This window comes from Triticum aestivum, chromosome 3A (genome assembly GCF_018294505.1).
Source record: "Triticum aestivum cultivar Chinese Spring chromosome 3A, IWGSC CS RefSeq v2.1, whole genome shotgun sequence".
Classification (NCBI taxonomy): Eukaryota; Viridiplantae; Streptophyta; class Magnoliopsida; order Poales; family Poaceae; genus Triticum; species Triticum aestivum.
Genome location: NC_057800.1, coordinates 708,634,798 through 708,657,384, shown reverse-complemented (window position 1 = coordinate 708,657,384; position 22,587 = coordinate 708,634,798). Strand labels below are relative to the sequence as shown.

At 45.7% G+C, this 22,587-nt stretch overlaps 1 protein-coding gene across 1 annotated transcript; it reads right to left on the bottom strand.

The window, feature by feature from the left end:
• Positions 1-17,208: 17,208 nt before the first annotated feature.
• LOC123059324 (epoxide hydrolase 3) lies at positions 17,209-18,585 on the bottom strand. Its single transcript, XM_044481913.1, has 3 exons — positions 18,261-18,585; positions 17,607-18,175; positions 17,209-17,515 (listed from the first exon to the last, which is right to left on the bottom strand). Exons 1-3 carry the CDS (start codon positions 18,522-18,524, stop codon positions 17,371-17,373), a joined length of 978 nt encoding a protein of 325 aa, XP_044337848.1. The 5' UTR covers positions 18,525-18,585; the 3' UTR covers positions 17,209-17,370.
• Between the last annotated feature and the right edge of the window lie 4,002 nt (positions 18,586-22,587).

Below are 22,587 nucleotides of genomic sequence, written 5' to 3'. Positions count from 1 at the left end.
CGGACCTAGTCCGCATAATTTCTACTATCAACTTTCAACTAAATTTTCTCTAGGAACATATCTAAACAGTAGAACTGAAGCGCGAGCTACGACATAATTTGCGAAGACCTTTTGACTATGTTCAGGATAATTAAGTTCGTCTTATGAACTCCCACTCAGATAGACATCCCTCTAGTCATCTAAGTGATTACATGATCCGAGTCAACTAGGCCGTGTCCGATCATCACGTGAGACGGACTAGTCAACATCGGTGAACATCTTCATGTTGATCGTATCTACCATACGACTCATGCTCGACCTTTCGGTCTCTTGTGTTCCGAGGCCATGCATGTACATGCTAGGCTCGTCAAGTTAACCTAAGTGTTTCGCATGTGTTCCGAGGCCATGTCTGTACATGCTAGGCTCGTGAACACCCGTTGTATTCGAACGTAAGAATCTCACACCCGATCATCACGTGGTGCTTCGAAACGATGAACTTTTGCAACGGTGCACAGTTAGGGAGAACACTTTCTTGAAATTATTTAAAGAGGGATCATCTTATTTACTACCGTCGTTCTAAGCAAATAAGATGTATAAACATGATAAACATCACATGCAAACAAATAGTGACATGATATGGCCAATATCATATTGCTCCTTTTGATCTCCATCTTCGGGGCTCCATGATCATCATCGTCACCGGCATGACACCATGATCTCCATCATCATGATCTCCATCATCGTGTCTTCATGAAGTTGTCTCGCCAACTATTACTTCTACTACTACAGCTAACAGTTAGCAATAAAGTAAAGTAATTACATGACGTTTATGTTGACACGCAGGTCATAAATAAATTAAGACAACTCCTATGGCTCCTGCCGGTTGTCATACTCATCGACATGCAAGTCGTGATTCCTATTACAAGAACATGATCATCTCATACATCACATATATCATTCATCACATCCTTTGGCCATATCACATCACATAGCATACCCTGCAAAAACAAGTTAGACGTCCTCTAATTGTTGTTTGCATGTTTTACGTGGCTGCTATGGGTTTCTAGCAAGAACGTTTCTTACCTACGCAAAGACCACAACGTGATATGCCAATTGCTATTTACCCTTCATAAGGACCCTTTTCATCGAATCCGATCCGACTAAAGTGGGAGAGACAGACACCCGCCAGCCACCTTATGCAACTAGTGCATGGTAGTCGGTGGAACCGGTCTCACGTAAGCGTACGTGTAAGGTTGGTCCGGGCCGCTTCATCCCACAATGTCGCCGAATCAAGATTGGACTAGTAACGGTAAGCATATTGAACAAAATCAACGCCCACAACTACTTTGTGTTCTACTCGTGCATAGTAACTACGCAATAGACCTAGCTCAAGATGCCACTGTTGGGGAACGTAGCAGAAATTCAAAAATTTCCCTACGTATCACCAAGATCTATCTATGGAGAAACCAGCAACGAGGGGAAGGAGAGTGCATCTACATACCTTTGTAGATCGCTAAGCGAAAGCGTTCAAGAGAACGGGGTTGAAGGAGTCGTACTCTTCGTGATCCAAATCACCGGAGATCCTAGTGCCGAACGGACGGCACCTCCGCGTTCAACACACGTACAGCCCGGTGACGTTTCCCATGCCTTGATCCAGCAAGGAGAGAGGAAGAGGTTGAGGAAGACTCCATCCAGCAGCAGCACAATGGCGTGGTTGTGGTGGAGGAGCGTGGAACTCCAACAGGGCTTCGCTAAGCACCGCAAGAGACGAGGAGGGAGAGGGGTAGGGCTGCACCAACAGGGAGAGAAACTCATGTGTATTGGGCAGCCCAAACCTCAACTATATATAGGGGAAGGGGAGGGGCTGCACCCCCACCTAGGGTTCCCTCCCTAGGGGTGGCGGCAGCCCCCTAGATCCCATCTAGGGGCGGCCAAGGGGAGGGGAGAGGGGGAGGCGCACCAGGGTGGGCCTTAGGGCCCATCTGCCCTAGGGTTTGCCCCCTTCCCCTCTTCCTTGAGCCTTGGGCCTTAGTGGGGGGCGCACCAGCCCACCTGGGGCTGGTCCCCTCCCACACTTGGCCCATGCAGCCCTCCGGGGCTTGTGGCCCCACTTGGTGGACCCCCGGGACCCTCCCGGTGGTCCTGGTACGTTACCGATAAAACCCGAAACTTTTCCTGTGACCAAAACAGGACTTCCCATATATAAATCTTTACCTCCGGACCATTCCGGAACTCCTCGCGATGTCCGGGATCTCATCCGGGACTCCGAACAACATTCGGTAACCACATACAAACTTCCTTTATAACCCTAGCGTCATCGAACCTTAAGTGTGTAGACCCTACGGGTTTGGGAACCATACAGACATGACCGAGACGTTCTCCGGTCAATAACCAATAGCGGGATCTGGATACCCATGTTGGCTCCCACATGCTCCACGATGATCTCATCGGATGAACCACGATGTCAAGGACTTAATCAATCCCGTATACAATTCCCTTTGTCTATCGATACGATACTTGCCCGAGATTCGATCGTCGGTATCCCGATACCTTGTTCAATCTCGTTACCGGCAAGTCTCTTTACTCGTTCCGTAACACATCATCCCATGATCAACTCCTTGGTCACATTGTGCACATTATGATGATGTCCTACTGAGTGGGCCCAGAGATACCTCTCCGTTTACACAGAGTGACAAATCCCAGTCTTGATTCGTGCCAACCCAACAGACACTTTCGGAGATACCTGTAGTGTACCTTTATAGCCACCCAGTTACGTTGTGACGTTTGGCACACCCAAAGCACTCCTACGGTATCCGGGAGTTGCACAATCTCATGGTCTAAGGAAATGATACTTGACATTAGAAAAGCTTTAGCATACGAACTACATGATCTTGTGTTAGGCTTAGGATTGGGTCTTGTCCATCACATCATTCTCCTAATAATGTGATCACGTTATCAACGACATCCAATGTCCATGGTCAGGAAACCGTGACCATCTATTGATCAATGAGCTAGTCAACTAGAGGCTTACTAGGGACATGGTGTTGTCTATGTATCCACACATGTATCTGAGTTTCCTATCAATACAATTCTAGCATGGATAATAAACGATTATCATGAACAAGGAAATATAATAATAATCAATTTATTATTGCCTCTAGGGCATATTTCCAACACATCCGGTACGGACCAGCCCACTAGCGAACATTTAAAAGGCCGACCCATTAGTGAACACTTAATAAAATAAGTAGAGGAGAAAATGAAGAGGTCAGGGATATAAATAGAGGTGAAATTGAAGAGGCTAGGAATCGAACGCAGGTCCCTGCATCAAGGGTCGAGCCACAAACAACTAGCTCACTATCAACTCTATGATAAAAGTGTAGGCACAACTAATTAAGGCAAAAAGGCCGGCTATTCCACTTGTTTTCCTTTTTTTTCTTTTGTTTATTTCTCTATTTTCACCGGATTTTTTGTTTTCTTCTTCGGTTTTGTTTAGTTCTTTCTCGGCTTCTCTGGCTTTTTTCTCTCGGTTTTCACAGTTCTTTCATACCCATTTTGGTATATATATTTTTAGAGGATTGTTGGTATACATCCAGTACATTTTTCTAATACATGATTAATAATTTCAAACACAAGATTAACATTTTTCTTAATACATGGTCTACATTTTTCTATACACATTTAAATTTTTCAAATGTTTGATTAACACTTTTCTAACACAAGTTTAACTTTCTCACATTTTTTCCTATACACATTTAACATATTTCAAATGCTTGATTAACAATTTTCAAACAATATTTTAACATTTTTATATACATGGTCAACATTTTTTCAAAACAAATTTAATATGTTTCAAATGCTTGATTAATTTATTTGCTTCAAATACTTGGATTAACATTTTTGGAATACAAGGTAAACATTTTTTAATACATGATCAACAATTTTTCTATACACACTTAACATTATTAAATGCTTCATTAACATTTTTGAAATATTTTTTTGACTTTCTTTAAATGCTGGAATTAAAAAATTTAAATACTTGTTAAAAAATTTCACACGCATTATATATTTGTTGTACACATCAGAAACATTTTCTCAATACACATTTAACATTTTTCAAATCCTTCGTTAACATTTCTTCAAATATTTTCATGTAAAGTGTTTTTGTAATATATTTATTTATAATATTTGGAATATAAATGAAAGTAAAAAAAATACAAAACGAAAAAAACATGAAAAATCGAGGTTGTCCCCTCCCGCTTGTTTGGGCTGACCCATCTCGTGTCCGGCTTAACGCGAGGCTTCTCTACGTCTCAATATAAGGGAGAAATAGGGGTGCCCCCGATACGCTACCACCCATACACAGCCCGTCGTACGTTACATAAACCCTATTTGGCGACTTTAGCATTTGTTATCTTTTTTTCATCTTCAAAAAATGTGCACCACAGGATATTCAAACTCCAACTACCGGTTTGTTCGTGTTTATTTAAACTGGGCTTTAGCCGTGGAAAAAAATCAACCCATAGGAAATTTTTGAAAATCTACAACCTTTTTTTAATTGATAATTTTTTTTCAAAACCGAGAATGTGTCAACTGACACAACAGGCGCCCGACAGAATCGATGCCAATGCCTAGATGGGCCAAGGCCGAAGCATTTTTTTCCTCTTTTCCAAGTTTTTCTTTTCCCTGTATTTTCGTTAATTTATTTATCTCTTTTATGAAATTTATTATTCTTTTTAGAACCTGTTCAAAAATTTTTCATATTGTTTCAAACACCAAATAATATTCTTGTTTCAAATATTTTTTATAATTTTGAAAAATGTTCCGTTTTTGAATTTGTATTGACAAATTTAGGAAATGTTTGTGTTTCATAATAAAGTTGATATTTTTTTATAAAAGTATTTTGTTTGCAATTTTTCATCAATTTTTGGAATTGTTAATAATTTTGTAAAAAGTGTTCAAAGTTTATAAAATTTTCATAAATAATTCAAAATTTCAAAATTGTTGAAAAAATCAATAAAATGAGTAGGACAAAAGAAAAATGTTCATGTTGATTGATAATGACAGAAATTCCAAATAATAGAAACATTCAAATTAGAAAAAAACTACATGCTCACGGATGCACTTGTGTGGCCTAGTCTGGCACACTCCTCTCAACTGGTGATTTTTCGAATATGGATAAATGACCCCAATATTTGCAAGAAGGTGGGCATGCCCATGAGAAACATCCATGTCAGGTTTAAGAGGTTTCTGACATCGTATGCAAGTTGTGACATACTCGACCCTTTATCGGCCTTTTTGACTAAGAAAACTCTAGAAACTAATAAATTTGTTAAAAAAACCTTGGCATGATTCCTTTAATTGGCATAGAAGGCCACCGTAAAAAAATAGGGCCATTTGAAGGACGTCGAGAAACAATGTGCTAGCAGACGGAGCCTTCTGGCCTACCCGAACACCCTGCGTTCAACATGGTCTATTTTTGGACATATTTGAAATGACCTCAAATTTTGCAAGCAGGTGGGCATGCCTATGGTAGGAATCTATGTCAGGTTTGAACGATTCCCGACACCGTATGCAAGTTGCGACATCTCTAGCCATTTATCGCCTTTTTTGACCAAAAAAACTCTAGAAAATGCAAAGTTTGCCGAAAACCAAAAATAAAATGGTATGATGCCTATAATTGGTCGTCGAAAGCCATGGAAAAAATAGGGTCATTTCAAAGATGGAGAGAAGAACAAGCTCTCAGACGGGGCCTTCTAGCCTACCCGAACACCCTTAGTTCAACATGGTTTATTTTTTGACATCTTTGAAATGACCCCAACTTTTTGAAGCAGGTGGACATGCCCATGGTAGGTATCCATGTCAGGTTTGAATGATTTCCTCCACCAGATGCAAGTTGCCACATGTCCAACCATTTGTTGGTCTTTGATTGAGAAAACTTCTGAGAATGGAAAATTTGTCGAAAACCAAAACAACTTCGCATGGTGCGAAATTGGTCATACAAGGCCACAAAGAATCGTGTCACTTCAAAGATGTCGAGAAACAACATGCTCTCATACGGAGGCTTCTGACCCGAAAACCCTTCGTTCAACATGGTCTACTTTTGGACATGCTTGAAATGATCCTAACTTTTGCAACCAGGTCGCCATGCCCATGGTAGATATCCGTGTAAGATTTGCATGATTTTTGACACCATATGCAAGTTGTGACACGTCCTACCATTTATTATCCTTTTTTTACCAAGAAAACTCCAGAAACTACAATTTTTTTTAAAAACCAAAACAACTTGGCATGGTGCCTTGAATAGGTCATGTAAGCCAATAAAAAATATAGTCATTTAACACATGCCTAGAAACAATGGGCGTAACTGCACAACCTACATTAAATATGTTTTTTTCTTTGGACATTCTTGAAATGATCCCAAGTTTCGCAAGCAGGTGGGCATGCCCATTGTAGTGGTCCATGCGAGGTTTTAAGTACAAGGGAATTTAAAATCACAATTTAAAAAGGTAATTAAAACTATTATTTTAAGTACTTAAGATAAATAATAAATACAAAGCGCTAAAATTGAAAACACTAAATGTTTTCTAAATAATTTAATTAATATTTAAAGGAAAAATAATTTAGAATCATAATTTAATTTTTACATAAAATTGTCATTTTTATATTCCAAATAATATTTTAATTTTGCAAACAGTTTTCAAAAATAATAATAAAGTGCACAAAAGAGAAAATGAATTAACGAATCGAGCATAAAAACAGAAAAAAGAAGATTAGGCCTTGGCCCAGTATGTTTCCTTTTTTCAAACTAGGTCAGAAACTAAAAACAATATCTGCGAAAATTTAAATACGTTCCTGTTTTATAAAAAGTTCTACACAAATACATAAAATGTTTAAGAAATTTCAGAAATTTTTAATAGTTTTCTGATTTTTTTTGAAATTTTGAATTTGTTTGTATTTTTCAAAAGTGGTTCGCCTTCAAAACTTTATTTGTGCTTTTAAAAAAAAAGAGTTCATGTTTTGACATTTCGAGCAATTTTGAAAGAGTCGTTGCTTTTTGAAATGCAAATATTTGTATCTTTTCTAACAATATTTGAAAAGGCAAACTTTTTGAAATTTCGAACAAATTCCTGCGCGTGGCGTTGTCTAACTGGGGAACTCCTAGTCAGCGCTTTTGAGCGCAAGTTTGGAAGTTGGCGCATGCCAGCGGATTGCGGCCCAATTTTCAAAGTGCATGCCAGCGGACTGCGGCCCAATATTGCGCCAGTTCGCTCGGCTGCTCGACAGATTCACACGGGTGCTCGCTTTGCCCGCTAGCTTTGGAAAAAGTTCACGAGTTTGAAAAACAGTTCACTAAATAAAAAATTGTTCATGAGTTAAATTTTGAAAACTATATGAATTGGAAAAAGTTCGTGACTTTTAAAATTATTACGAGTTAAAATTTTAAAAAGATCATGAATTTGGAAAAAAGTTCATGGATTTTTAAAAAGTTCACAAATTTTGAAAATGATTAAGAATTTGAAAATTGTTCATGAGTTAATTTTTTTCAAAAGTTCCCATGTTCGGAAAATGTTTGCAAATTAGGAAAAGTGTGAGGATTTGAAAAAATGTTTCCTCAATTTTTTTAAAAATTCACAAATTGAGAAAAAGTTGGTGAAAAAAAAGAAAAAGAAAGGGAAAAAACCGAGTGAAAACCATGCAAGAAAAAGGAAAAGAAAAACCGCTCAGAAAAATCTCGTAGAACCAGAATCGGAAATGTACGCAACAAGAAAAAATGAAGTAGAAATACACACAACAAGCCTTCTGTTCCAGTTGGTAACTATGATCGGGATTAAACCACTTGGTTATGTGTTTGAATCCCAAGTGGTACAATATTTTTTGAATCTCGAAAAAAGGAAAAAATGTGACTGGGCAAAAAGGTAAAAAAAATGTGAATGGGCAGAGACCAGGACAGAGCCTACTCCACGTCCTTAGTCGATTGTAAGTACCCACGATACACACGTCAGTGGATACGATTTGCCAATTGGCGGAGCCAAGGACTGAGCCTACTCCTCGTCCTCAATCGATTGTATGTGTCCACAATACATACGTAAGTGAATACGATTTGCCAAAGTTCGATATTGCCCTTCATACCTTTTTTTGGGGTGGGGGAGGTGGGGAAGTAGGGCTCATAGCATTATTGTAAACAGATCCCTATAGATATATTAGTCAGTTTGCGAGGGATCAATGCTCTGCTGACAGGGCAGCCATGTAGCCGGGTTTTTCATTCAAAATCATTTTTGTCCTTATTTTTTAACTTTCAATCTGTTCATCGTCAATCATGGTAGTACAACGAACACTAGAAATAATAAAAATTACTTCCAGATCCGTAGACCAACTAGCGACGACTATAAGCACTGAAGCGAGCCGAAGGCGCGCCGCTGTCATCGCCCCTCCCTCGCTGGAGCCAGGCAAACGTTGTTGTAGTACACAGCCAGAAGTCGTCGTGCTAAGGCCCGTAGAACCAACGCACCAGAACAGCAACCGCCGCAGATGAAGAGTGTAGATCAAAACGATCCAACCTGAAGACACACGAACGAAGACGAACGACGAACAGATCCAAGCAAATCCACCAAAGACAAATCCACCGGAGACACACCTTCACACACCCACCAATTATGCTAGAGGCATCACCGGAACGGGATTAGGCGGGGAGACCTTTATTCCTTTTTTCAGGGAGCCGCCGCCGTCTCACCTTTCTGAGCAGGACACAAACTCTAACAAAGCTCGATTTTTTTTTAAAAATGGAGCCCTCCCACCAACAAGAGCCGAGATCCAATCCGTCTCCATGGCCCTAAGGCCACCGGAGACGGGACGGACCGGCGCCGGCGTTTATGTCTTAAATTGATCAAATCTCAAGTTGATTGCCTAAAGCATGCAATCAGTTTGAGAATGACTACTTAGTTTGGCCACTAGTACTAACATATTACCGAAAAAAGTTTCCCCGCTTTATATTATAGAACAACCATCACCGAATACATCCGACAGATTGAACAATGCACAAAACACACACATTCAAGGAAAGATACAAAGGTGCCGGCCACCGATACACCACCCCACCGACAACAATAGAAAGGTGAATCAGACAACAACGAAGCCAAGCCTCCAAAGCAGTGCCTCCAAGAAGGGTACAACCAAGGATAGCCGCCACTGCTCGATCCGCGAAGATCCGGTTTTCACCCGAAGCAAGACGACATGAGTGGGAGCACCGCGACGGAGCCTTCAGGAAGGGTACAACGACAACGTCCGCCGCCACCGTCGGCCAGTCAAAGGACTGGGCAAGTGGTATACCCCAGCGCTCACACCCCACCATCGCACCTAACTCCGTCAACCACCCGCCAGGCCATGGTTGCCTGCCCGCACCTGAGACGCACGCTCCGCCCACAAACGTCGCGCCTCCCACCATCAGTGCCGCCGCCCTGCAACCAGACAACCCCGAGACCTACACAGAGGCCCCGGCTTTGGACCAACCGATGGCCCTCGACCGACAGATCCACCCGTAGACGCTCCGCTGGTAGAACTGCGCCAGCGCGCTCGCGGCCGAGGAATGGGGGAGAAAGGCGAGCGGACGAATCCGGACCGACACACCCCATGCCGGTGACAGGTGACGCGACCGCATCAAGGCCACCCATCCCTCTGACCGAGCTCCCTGCCGAACACAAGCAAAGGAGGAGGAGGAGGAGGAGCGGACGCATCCGGACCGGCAAATGTGCCGGCGACAGGTGGCGCAACTGCATCGAGGCTAGCCATCCCTCCTACTAAGCTCCCCCACGAGCACCCCCATGTCACCCCACCATGGTAGCTTGAACATCTCTCCATGAGGCCATCTGCAACCGTGCGCTCGCCGACAAGGGAAACCAAATCGACCCACCGCTGCAGCCGAGGTAGCTCACCAGGGAGGCCCTCCCGCATCGAGCGCCGCCGTCCAGCCGCATGTGCCTGACTAGACAAGGGTCGCCCACCTCCACCGAGGGTCGCTGGCAGCCCGCAGCTACAGGGGCGGATCCGGACGCGCCGCCATGAAGCCGCCGCGTCGCGCTGGCCTACAACACCAAGACGGCAGAGGGAGGCCGCTCACAGCCAAGGGCGCCCATGCCCCACGTCGTGTGCCGACCAGATCTGAGTGCCGCAGCCACGCCATCCCCGGCCTGCACGCGCGTGCCACCACCGCGCCGCTAGCCCACACCGCCGCCGCACCTTGGCGTCGATGCACTGGCACGCCCGCCGCCAAGCGCTGCGCTCTCGACCGGCCGCCGCATCCCGCGCTGAAGCCACCACGCGGGGAGACGAAAGAACCCCACCGCCGGTGGCGACGGCCGGGCGTCGGGTGGCGGCGAGGGAGGAGAGTAGGGAGGGAGGCCCGGCGGTGGCTAGGGTTCCCTCCCGGTCGCCGTGGGGCGACACGAGAGGGAGAGGGGCTGCTTTCTCAGTACTAACATATTTAGGAGAACAAAAGAAAAGCAAGAGTGAAAATGTGTCATTTGTGCATTAAATGTTTTGGAGAAATGGTTGGTATATGGATTAACTTCTCAAAAAGGATAATCTTTTGAGAAGTTAAAACTTTTAACCTAAAAGATAAAAAGTGCGCGCGCACTATCAGTCGTTCCCGAGCGGCCGAACGCGAGCCGTCGATTTGCGCTGCGGCGATAGGAGGCAAGAGGACACGGGTCCACTTCGCGTCCAAAAGAAAAATAAACCTCCGTAGTCTGCACGAGTCGCTATCTTCCAGCATCCCCACCTTTCGTTCCCATCCCCCTCGAGTCCGCCGCTGCCACACATCGCGCCGGCCGAAGCGGCCGGCCCCGCCTCCGTGCCGCCGTGTCCCGCTGCTCCCTCCCGTCCGCCAACTCACGTTCTCCTCCGCAACGTTGGCCTTTTCGGCCAGCCGTCAGGCAGTCATGGACGGGGGTTCATAGGGAGGGGCAGGGGACGCTGAAGACGAAGATGGAGGAAAGAGATACGTCGATCTGTCGAGGCCAAAGTGACGGAGCAGCAGTAGCTCCAGCCCCATGCGCGCGTATGGTTCCCGCCTTCCTGTGATCCAGTGATTCAGTTTCCGGGTGTTAGACGCGGGCCTCGGCCTCGATAGCCTACTAGTCCTGGCTCTAGATCAGATGAAAGTAGCGCCTGATGGTGATCGATCGAACTGAGGAACAAGTCCCGCAACCCCGGCTCGTGCATGTGAAATTGGCTCTTTACTGAACGGTGTTCGCGTGCGTAAATGAGAGGCGTTCCTGCATATTAATACTGAAGAAAGAGAAGGCACATGACATGGATATAAATGGTTACCTCAGGTAATCTCAGAAAATTTAGCAAGTATGACCGATGGAAAAGCTAATCCTTGTAGCTTGTAAATGTTACGACCATACTTTTTCAATCATGAGTAATAAATATGCTTGATGCAAACATGTTTTCTTTAATCACATTTTTGTTGCCATCTGTAATAGTTGTAGTTGCATACATAACTATTCTCAGTTGGATACAATCATTAAAAAATTGCACACATGGCGATCATTTTTTATTGGCATCTATAGTAGTTCTAGTTGCATACATAGTTGTTCTCAGTTGGGCACCATCATTGAAAAGTTGCACACACGATGATCATTCTTGTTGGCATCTATAGTAGTTTTAATTGCACACATAATCATTCTCAGTTGGATACGATCATTAGGAAGTTGCACACACGGCCATCAATTTTTATTGGCATCTATAGTAATTCTAATTGCACACATAATCGTTCTCAGTTGGATACGATCATTAGGAAGTTGCACACACGGCCATCAATTTTTATTGGCATCTATAGTAATTCTAATTGCACACATAATAGTCCTAGTTGGCACATGCATGACCACATAGTTGCACAATCTGATCTGCATAGTCGCATATGAATTCTTGTGGGAGGTTCTCATGCCCCGCCGCGAAGTTGCACACTTTCGTCGGCACAGTCGCATATGCATGGCAACAGAGTTGCACAATCTGGTCCGCATAGTCGCACATGAATTATCATGAGAGGTTCTCACGTCCGGCCGCAGAGTTGCACACTCTCGCCGGCATAGTCGCACACGCATGAACTCAGAGTTGCACAATCTCGTCCGCATAGTCGCACATGAATTGTCGTGGGAAGAGCTCACGCATGGCAGCGGTGTTGCACACTTTTGTCGGCACAGTCGCATATGCATGGCCACAGAGTTGCACTGCATGTTCTTATCCGCATAGTCGCTCATGAATTGTCGTGGGAGGTGCTCACGCCCGGCCGCGGAGTTGCACACTCTCATCGGTATAGTCGCATATGCATGCCATAGAGTTACATAATCTCGTCCGCATAGTCCCAATTAAATGTGCTCATGCATGGCCGCGGAGTTGCACACTCTCGTCAACATGTGAACGAAAAAAATCGAAATTACAAAAGCATGTGTGAACACATTTAATTTGGATCTTTGATTTTTTTCAAAAAGCCATAATTTTTAAAACCGTGCGTCGGAATTAAGATCCGTTTTCATCGTTAAAACCCTCCCGACGTGCTTTTTAAAACATGATCCCGCATGGATATGTTTCAATGAACTTTTGTGTGTGCAATTTACTCCCCGTTTCGGTGCAACTGTGTAAGAGTTGATGTGCAACTACTTGAGCGTCGACGTGCAACTTTGCACTACCCATGGATGTGCAGTTTCCACCGACGGAGACCTCCACCCCAAACTACCCCTAACACTGAGATGTGCAACTTTGTTTGCTGCCCAAGCCAACTGCCTAGTAGTTGATGTGCTACTTCCCCCCTGCCCGTTGATGTACAGTTTTCACTGTTTGCTATCTCGACCAACTGCCTAACAGTGGATGTACAACTTTGGATGCTGCCTCGGCCAAGTTTCTAAGAGTGATGTGCAACTTTTCCCGTACCCCTATGGACGTGTAGTTTTGACTGCTAGCACCCCGTCCAAACCACATGTGCTAGTGAGATGTGCAACTTTAGCTCCATGTATATATGCAACTTTTTACTGCCCTCATGGATGTGAGTTTTCACCAACCAACTATCCCTGCTTGAGATGTGCAACTTCGCTTGTTGCCCCGGCCAACTGCCTAGCAAACTATGTGCAACCTCGTCTATTGGCCCCGCCAACTGAAACTACATATCCACAAGTACATAGAGGAAGGAGTTGCACATCGAATACTAGGCAGTTGGTTGAAACAACAGACTAACTTGCACATATTGCTGATAGGGTAGATGGGGCAGGGTGTGCAAGCAGTGAAAAACTACACATACACGAGTAGTGCAACTTCGTTTGTTGCCTGCCTATAAGATGTTGGTGTCCTTGTCCGAGCTACCCTTCCTATGAGATGTGCTTCTTCGTTTGCTACCCCTACCAACTGCCTAGCAGTTAATGTGCAACTTTATCTGTTACGCCAACCAACTATGCCAATGATAGCATGCAACTCTGCGGCTGTACGTGTGTGACTATGATGCCGCGCGTGTGCAACTCCCGCTTCCGATTGTGCGACTGTGCCACTGCGTGTGTGCAACTGCCGCAGTTGTGCGTGGGCTACTGTGCGGACGAGAGTGTGCACCTCTGTGGCCGTGCATGTGTGACTATACTGATGAGAGTGTGCAACTCCATGGCTGTCATGTGTGACTATGTGGCGAGAGTGTGCAACTCAGCATCCGCGAGTGTGTGGCTATGCTAACGAGAGTGTGTAACTCCGCGGCCGTGGGTGAGCTACTACGCCGACAAGAGTGTGCAACTCTGGGTCCTACGTGTGCGACTATGCCACCAAGTGTGTGCAACCCCGCAGTCGTGTGTGAGCTATTATGCATCCAGACGAGAGTGTGCACTTCCGTGGTCGGCATGTACGACTACGCCGACAAGAGTATGCAACTATGTAGCCGTCATGTGCGACTATGCGACGAGGGTGTGCAACTCGGCAGCCGCGCGTGTGCGACTACGCTGTCGCGCGTGTGCACCTCTTGGAGCCGTGTGTGAGCTAGTATGTCGACGGGAGTGTGCAACTCCGTCATCACGCATGTGTGCACCTCTTGGAGCCGTGTGTGAGCTAGTATGTCGACGGGAGTGTGGAACTCCGTCATCGCGCCTGTGCACTTTCTGCAATCATGCTTATGCGACTATGCGAACTAGAGCGTTCAACTCCGCAATCGTTCATGTGCAAAATTCTTGATAAATTCAGTGGTATATTCAATAGCTCAAAGCACACCATAGCACTATATTCAGTAGGGGAAAAATCGGCAAACCATCAACACAAAAATTCAGCCGCGGCCAAAGCAGAAGCAGGCCTGCAGCACATCAGCCTGTGCTCGTCTTGCAAAATTCAGCATGAATGAACTGGGCAAACACGAACAGCGGCCACGCAAGAACTCCGTTCCCTAGCAATCTTCGTCTCCGTCTTGCTGCAGACCAAGGACAATCTCCACCCCCTCCTCCGCCCAAGCTTCTTCCTCTGGCCGTTACGTCTATAGCAAGCTCGTGTTTCCCCCTCTCCCAACCGCAGTAGCCATGCCTGGAGATCCCTGCTGCAGACCCGCCCAGATCAGAGAGAGAGAGAGAGAGAGGAGAAGATGGGACTTTCCTTGGGGGCACTAGGCATGGTGCCGGGGGCAGGAATCGAAGCAGTAGCAGAAGCCCATGGAGGAACGCCCAGGTAAAGAATCCCTTGTCGGTGGTGGCGGGTTCTCGATCTGCCGGCCGCCTGACCTGGTCTGGTCGCTCAATCTCCCTCATCTCCTCTCTGCTATTCTCTCGTACAAGGGGAGGTGGACGGGGAAAGGGTGGGGGCGGAGGCCGGCGGCGAGGCGTGACTCCGTCAGACGAGGCTCGGGCCAGCGGCCGAGGGCGAGGAAGGGAAGGTCTTTCGTTGTTTTTCTTATTAATCGAGTAGACAAAAAATATTTCTATTTTAGGCCGGCCGCTCGCGAAGCCCAGCGAGCAGCCGGCCGCTACCTAGACTCGTCCAACTTTTAAAGGAAAGGGTTAGAGAAGCTCTTGTAACCTCAATCCACTGTCGATGTTGAAGCATTTCAAGTGGATGTACATATGAAAATGTTGAGATGCAAAAAAGAAGTAGACAAATTGTGCGGTGCTGACTCCCTCCATGGTATTATGCATCACGTACGTACACTCATAATATCTTGTACACGGGCAAACAATCAATCAAACTGCAACAAATGGGACCCCAATTCTCTTTGAACAAACTAATTAAGCAATCTCCAGAATTATCGATCGATCTACTCATTAATTTGCAGACTCCTTGGAAGCTTCAGCAGTGGCGTATGCCAAGAACTCCATGAGGTGCTGGTTGTAAACGCAGGGCCTCTCCAGGTGCACGAGATGTCCGGCCTTGTCTATGCTCTGTAGCATGGTCTTCTCCCCGAGCTGCCTGTGTATACCCCATCAAAAACCATTTGTTAACATCTCAGCTCATACGCTAGCTAGCTTGTGCTTATGCACAAGTCTGAAATCTCAGGAACTTACTCTTTCATTGTCTTGGCGAGCTCTATGTTGAAGATGTTGTCGTTGTGTCCCCAGATCAGCAGTATTTTCTGCGGCAAAACGGGGACGGTGGCATCTTTGTTGCTGACCACCAGACCTTCCAGCAGCTCGGCTCTTTCCTTCCGGTTGGTGAACATTACCTCCAGGAAGTCCCTGTGAAGGCGCTCCGGGAACCAGAACCTCCGCCGCCACCGTTGGCCAGTCAAAGGACTGGGCAAGTGGTATACCCCAGCGCTCACACCCCACCATCGCACCCTAACTCCGTCAACCACCCGCGAGGCCATGGTTCCCGCCCGCACCTGAGACACACGCTCCGCTCACAAACGCCGCGCCTCCCATCGCCAGAGCCGCCGCCCTGCAACCAGACAACCCCGAGACCTACACAGAAGCCCCGGCGTTGGACCAACCGACGACCCTCGACCGACAGATCCACCCGTAGACGCTCCGCTGGTAGAACTGCGCCAACCCGCTCGCGGCCGAGGAACGGGGGAGAAAGGGGAGCGGACGAAGCCGGACCGACGCACCCCATGCCGGCGACAGCCGACAGGTGACGTGACCGCATCGAGGCCACCCATCCCTCCAACCGAGCTCCCTGCCAAACACGAGGAAAGGAGGAGGAGGAGGAGGAGCTGACGCATCCAGACCGGAAAATGTGCCGGTGACAGGTGGCGCGACCGCATCGAGGCTAGCCATCCCTCCTACTAAGCTCCCCCACGAGCACCCCCATGTCACCCCACCATGGTAGCTTGAACATCTCTCCTCGAGGCCATTCGCAATCGCGCGCTCGCCGACGAGGGAAACTAAATCGACCCACCGCTGCAGCCGAGGTAGCTCACCAGGGAGGCGCTCCCGCGTCGAGCGCCGCCGTCCAGCCGCATGTGCCCGACTAGACAAGGGCCGCCCACCTCCACCGAGGGTCGCTGGCAGCCCGCAGCTACAGGGGCGGGTCCGGACGCGCCGCCACGAAGCCGCCGCGCCGCGCCGTCACCACCCGCTGGCCTACAACACCAGGACTGCAGCGCCACCACCCCCCACCAGCAGATCGCCGCGGCAGAGGGAGGCCGCTCACAGCCAAGGGCGCCCATGCCCTGCGTCGTGTGCCGACCAGATCTGAGCGCCGCAGCCACGCCATCCCCGGCTGCACGTGCGTGCCACCACCGCGCCGCTAGCCCACACCGCCGCCACACCTTGGCGTCGATGCACCGCCACGCCCGCAGCCAAGCGCCGCGCCCTCGACCGGCTGCCGCATCCCGCGCCGAAGCCACCGCGCGGGGAGACGAAAGAACCCCACCGCCGGCGGCGACGACCGGGCTTCGCTTGGCCGCGCCCTCGGGCGGCGGCGAGGGAGGAGGAGAGTAGGGAGGGAGGCCCGGCGGTGGCTAGGGTTCCCTCTCGGTCGCGCGTGGGGCGACACGAGAGGGAGAGGGGAGGGGGTGCTTTCTTAGTACTAACATATTTAGGAGGACAAAATAAAAGCAAGAGTGAAAATGTGTCATTAGTCCATTAAATGTTTTGGAGAAATAGTTGGTATATGGATTAACTTCTAAAAGGATAATCTTTTGAGAAGTTAAAACTTTTAAAGGGAAGGGTTAGAGATGCTCTTGTAACCTCAAATCCTCAATCCACTGTCGACGTTGAAGCATTTCAAGTGGATGTACATATGAAAATGTTGAGATGCAAAAAAGAAGTAGACAAATTGTGCGGTGCTGACTCCCTCCATGGTATTATGCATCACGTACGTACACTCATAATATCTTGTACACGGGCAAACAATCAATCAAACTGCAACAAATAGGACCCCAATTCTCTGTGAACAAACTAATTAAGCACTCTCCAGAATGATCGATCGATCTACTCATTAATTTGCAGGCTCCTTGCAAGCTTCAGCAGTGGCGTATGCCAGGAACTCCATGAGGCGCTGGTTGTAAACGCAGGGCCTCTCCAGGTGCACGAGATGTCCGGCCTTGTCTATGCTCTGCAGCATCGTCTTCTCCCCGAGCTGCCTGTTACACCCCATCAAAAACCATCTGTTAATCTCAGCTCATACGCTAGCTAGCTTGAGCTTACGCTCATGTCTGAACCTTAGTAGCTTACTCTTTCATCGTCTTGGCGAGCTCTATGTTGAAGATGTTGTCGTTGTGTCCCCAGAGCAGAAGAATTTTCTGCGGCAAAACGGGGACGGTGGCGTCTTTGTTGCTCACCACCAGACCTTCGAGCAGCTCGGCTCTTTCCTTGCGGTTGGTGAACATCACCTCGAGGAAGTCCCTGTGAAGGCGTTCCGGGAACCAGAGCCTCCGGTGGGCAGCGATGGAGAGCAGCGCCTTGAGCCCCTTGACGGACTCCGGCAGCAGCAGCTCCGCCGACGACCTGACGCCGATCCGCTCCAGCGTGGCGTCGCTGATGGAGTCGGTCATGGCGACGACGGAGCCGGACACGACGAGCGAGCGGACCAGGTCCGGCCGCGACTCGGCCATCTTGAAGGCCACCATCCCGCCGTAGCTGAACCCCACCACCGTGCAGTCGTCCACGCCCAGCTTCCCGAGCGCGGCGGCCAGGCACTCCGCCTGGAACCCCGGCGACCGGTCCGTCGACGGCGACGTGGAGCCGCCGAAGTAGAGCAGGTCCGGGATGTACACGTCGTAGTGCTTCGCCAGCGCACCAACCTAGACAGCATGAATCGATTAATCAACCATAACTACGGAATGTACGTAGCATAACAATGTACCACTGCAAGTACAAAGTGCAAACCTGGAACTGCCAGGTGACTATGCCTTCGGCAGCGAAGCCGTGCACGAGCACCACTGATGGCCGGCGCACTCCTTGGGATTTGGACGTCTCGCTCTGCTTCTCTTCGGGCGCGACGGTGGAGTTGTTGCCAGGGACCTTATCCTTGGGCACCCAGAAGGTGAGCACCGTGCCGGCGCCGTCGACGTCGACGGTGTGCTGCCGGAGGCCTGCCCACTTGATGAGGAAGTGCAGCAGCGGCTTCTGCGCCTCCACCAGGTTCACCATCGTATCCTAGCTACCTGTGCTCCTTGACTGCTAGGTGGTTCCTGGATCTACGCACGATTCAATGCTGCTGCGTGGGAGAGCCAGTGTAGGTGGTGTTGATCTTATATAAGAGTGGCAGACGACCTGGCTGCTGCGCGGCCGGTCAAGGATACTATTCAGAGGAACTTTTCTTAATGGCATTCAACTCCTTCCGGTGGTAGTTGCAGGTTCTTCTACCGATCTTGAAATTTTCTTCAAGGCATTCATTTCCTTCTGGTGGTAGTAGTTGCAAGTTGTTCTTCCACCGATCTGGGTGAAATAAAAATGTTTTCACGCACCGAACGGAACGCTTTCTTTTGCTAACCTATCACTATTGCAGGGCCGTTATCAAGCGAATCAGACACAACTATTTGTTGGTTAGCAATTGTGGATGGGGTTAGATGAGCTGCCCTTGCCTACTCAGAGCAACCGCGAATGCTCACATTGGCGTGCAATGCTGCCATGTACGCGGATTAATTCCACGCCAGAGGAAAGACGACATCCTCATGTCTGTTAGAAATAAATTAACATATGTCAATAGTTAATTAGCATATGCTAATTAATGATGCGATGTCCAAACCCAAACAGTCATGTCCTGAGGAAGCATCCCTTTACCCTTAACATGTAACTGCCATATCCCCTTGGAGGCATCCCCTCACTGAATTTGTTTGATCTGCGGTGTACGCGCCTGGCTTGATCCTTGGAAAAATAAAATAAAAAGGACTCCAAGCAAATGCTCGGTTTTCCTGATTGTCATTAGATTCATCAACTCGAGCCAGCCAGTAGATTTTAACTGGTAGAGCAACCTCATCCTGACGCTTTGGCAAGATGGCATGATGCTCGACAGTCACATGCAACCTGGACTTGAGATTCACACAATCAATAGTAGTACGTCACATGAATTGGACGCTTCAACTGTACTATTTGCAAACCTATCACTATCTGTTGAGCCGCTATCAAGCGATTCAGATATTGCTATTGTTGATTGGCAATCGTGGATGGAGTTAGATGAGCTGCTACTGCCTACTCAAACCAACCAGAGTATTGCTCGGCCAGTGATCAGTTTTGCGTGCAATGCTGCCATGGACGCAAATTAATTACGCGCCACGGAATAGACGACTTCCTCAGGCTGGTCATAGTGGAGAGGAACATAAGCTACTCCTATGTTACTAGTCTATGTTATTACCTTTATAGTGGGTAATGTAATATGTGTGATAACATAAATGTGTCATTTATTACTTTGTTGATTCATTTTGCATTGGGAAGCGCTATGTGATGGTAACATATTATGTTACTCTATTTGTCTCTCTCCTAATTAACTACTTGCCACCTCACCATTTTTGTTTATATGTCATCTATGTTACTAATTATGTTACTCCCACTATGACCAGCCTCATAGGAAATAAATTAGCACACATCTATTATTAATTAGTACATGCTAATTAAAGAACCTTCATTACTGAAGGGGCCCAACCCTAAACAGTCACGTCACTATGGACAGAATCCCTTCTCTCTCCCCTAATATATATGTACTCCTTGAACTAAATCCATAACAGTTATATCCCATCGCTTGAGGCATCCCCTCAGGGAATTTGTTCGATCTGCAGTGGACGTGCGTCCTTATATTCTTCATAAAATAAAAGGGACTCCAAGCAAATGATGAGTTGTTGTGATTGTCATGAGATTCATCAGGTCGAGCCGGCCAGTATAGATTTTAATTGGTAGACGAACCTCGTCCAAAATGCGTGGGATAGCGCCATGATACTCGACAGTCACGTGCATCCTGGACTTGAAATTCACACATCAACAGTCCGTCACATGGATTCGACGCTTGAATTGGAATAGTATTGTCAAGCCTATCACTATCGGCAGGGCCACTATCAAGCGATTCAGAAACAGCTATCGTTGACTTGGAATTGTGGATGGAGTTTGTTGAGCTGCTCTTGCCTACTCAAAACAATCTGAGTATTGTTCGGCCAGTGCTCACTTCTGCGTGCAATGCTGCCATCGACACAATTAATTCCTCGGCACAGGAAAAACGACTTCCTGGTAACTGTTAGGAATACACAACACATTTCAGCTATTAGTTAACATATACTAAATAATGAATAGTAATTATTGAAGGATTGTCCAACCCCGAACAGTCACGCCCTAAGGACGTAACCCTTCTCTCTTTTAACAACTTGTTTAATATATGAACTTTGTTTAAGGCTTTGGTATTTTGAACTTAACTTTGTTTAACATTAATGGGTTGCAAATGCACCAGCCAACTGCCAACCTTCATTCATGTAATCATGGGCCACTCCTATAAGGACATCCATACACCTTTTCCTAGTTTTACATGGGGGCAATTTATGCACCCATTCTTACTCCCTCCGGTTCAAAAAAAAATCAATTTATGGACATTTTTTAGTTAAACAATGAAACCGTCATCTTGCTATCATCTTTAATATTTAGTTTGACATCTAATAATTCATATTTTTAATCTATCTCAAATATTACATTAATAATATTGGTATTAAAGACATATACCACCATGAAACTATTGGTCAAATTTCATTTTAGATCGGAAGGATCCAACCTGCACACACACATACGTAGAATCTATTGGTCAAATTTAATAACGTTCGTACGTACAATATTTGCATTAGAAATTAGATACAAGTATGGAATAATGAACAATATTTAGGTAGGGTATCTGAAATGGTTCGAAACAAAATATTCATGGAGTTCCGTTCACTTTCTGCGTTTGCCTGCATTGTTCTGTTAACTATTGAGCTCGAGTAGAACATTGATTTAGTTCCCTGTCTATTTCCTTTAATAATTGAAGCACTATCACGGTTATTTAATAGAACTGCTGCAACCTGGAGTCTAACTAACTAGTGTATACATTCAAGATTATTCCTTCCTAATATATGTATAAACACTTAGCAATCTATGTTATGTCTACTCTAATTAACCTTGCATCTTATACATCCCTAGTATTATCAGCATTATTTTTTTATTTCTAACACCAGATTCTTTTTAAACACAAAAATAATTTTTTAATTCGATGAAAAACTTTTGAATCTAAGAACAATTTTTACTGTCACAAATAAATTATGAATCCAAGGACATGTTTCAAACACCAGGAACATTTTTTGAATTCATGAACAATTCTTAAATTTCAAGAGCAATGTTTTAATTTGATTAACATATTTTGGATTCTTGAATATTTTTTATGGATTCCGAGAATAATTTCTGAATTAGAATAATTTTTCATTTCGTGAACACTTTCCAATCGCAGAAGTTTTTTTTTTTGCTATCCTCAACAATCTATGAATCCAACATCAATTTTTTAACTATCTTAACATTTCTTTGAATCCATGAACAATTTTTTTCATTTATGAACATTTTTTCAATTTCATGAACATTTAATATAAAGTGCAATTCTTGAGTTATTCACAGAAACATTGAATTATTAGAACATTTGTTAATACAAATAACTTTAGAAACCCACACACAGTTTATAAATTCCAAGAATAATTTTTGAATTAAAAGAACAGTTTTTGAATACCATGATTTTTTAATCCAAGAAAAAATTTCAGTTCCATGATATTTTTTGAATCTGGAGGACAATTATTGAATTCCAAGATCACATTTTGGGTTAATTTTTTTTTTGAATCCAGAAACAAATCTCGAATTCCATGAAAAAATTGAATCCTGCAAACATTTTATGGATGCCAGAATTAATTTTAAAATGTCAGGAACAACTTTTCAATTTCAAGAATAATATGTTAATTATGTGGACATTTTCTTAACCCACAGTTTTCTTTTGAAATCTATGAACATATTTTGAATCGGAAGACAATTCACAGAATAAAATTTGAATTACATGCATTTTTCAATTCCTTGAACACCTATTGAATCAAAGAACAAACAATTCCAAGAACAGATTTCGAATTATGAGATATTCTTTAATCTCATGAACAATTTTCAAATTCCAAGAATATATTTTGAATTATGAGTAGACCATTTGGACCCCAAGAACATCTTGTGAATTCAT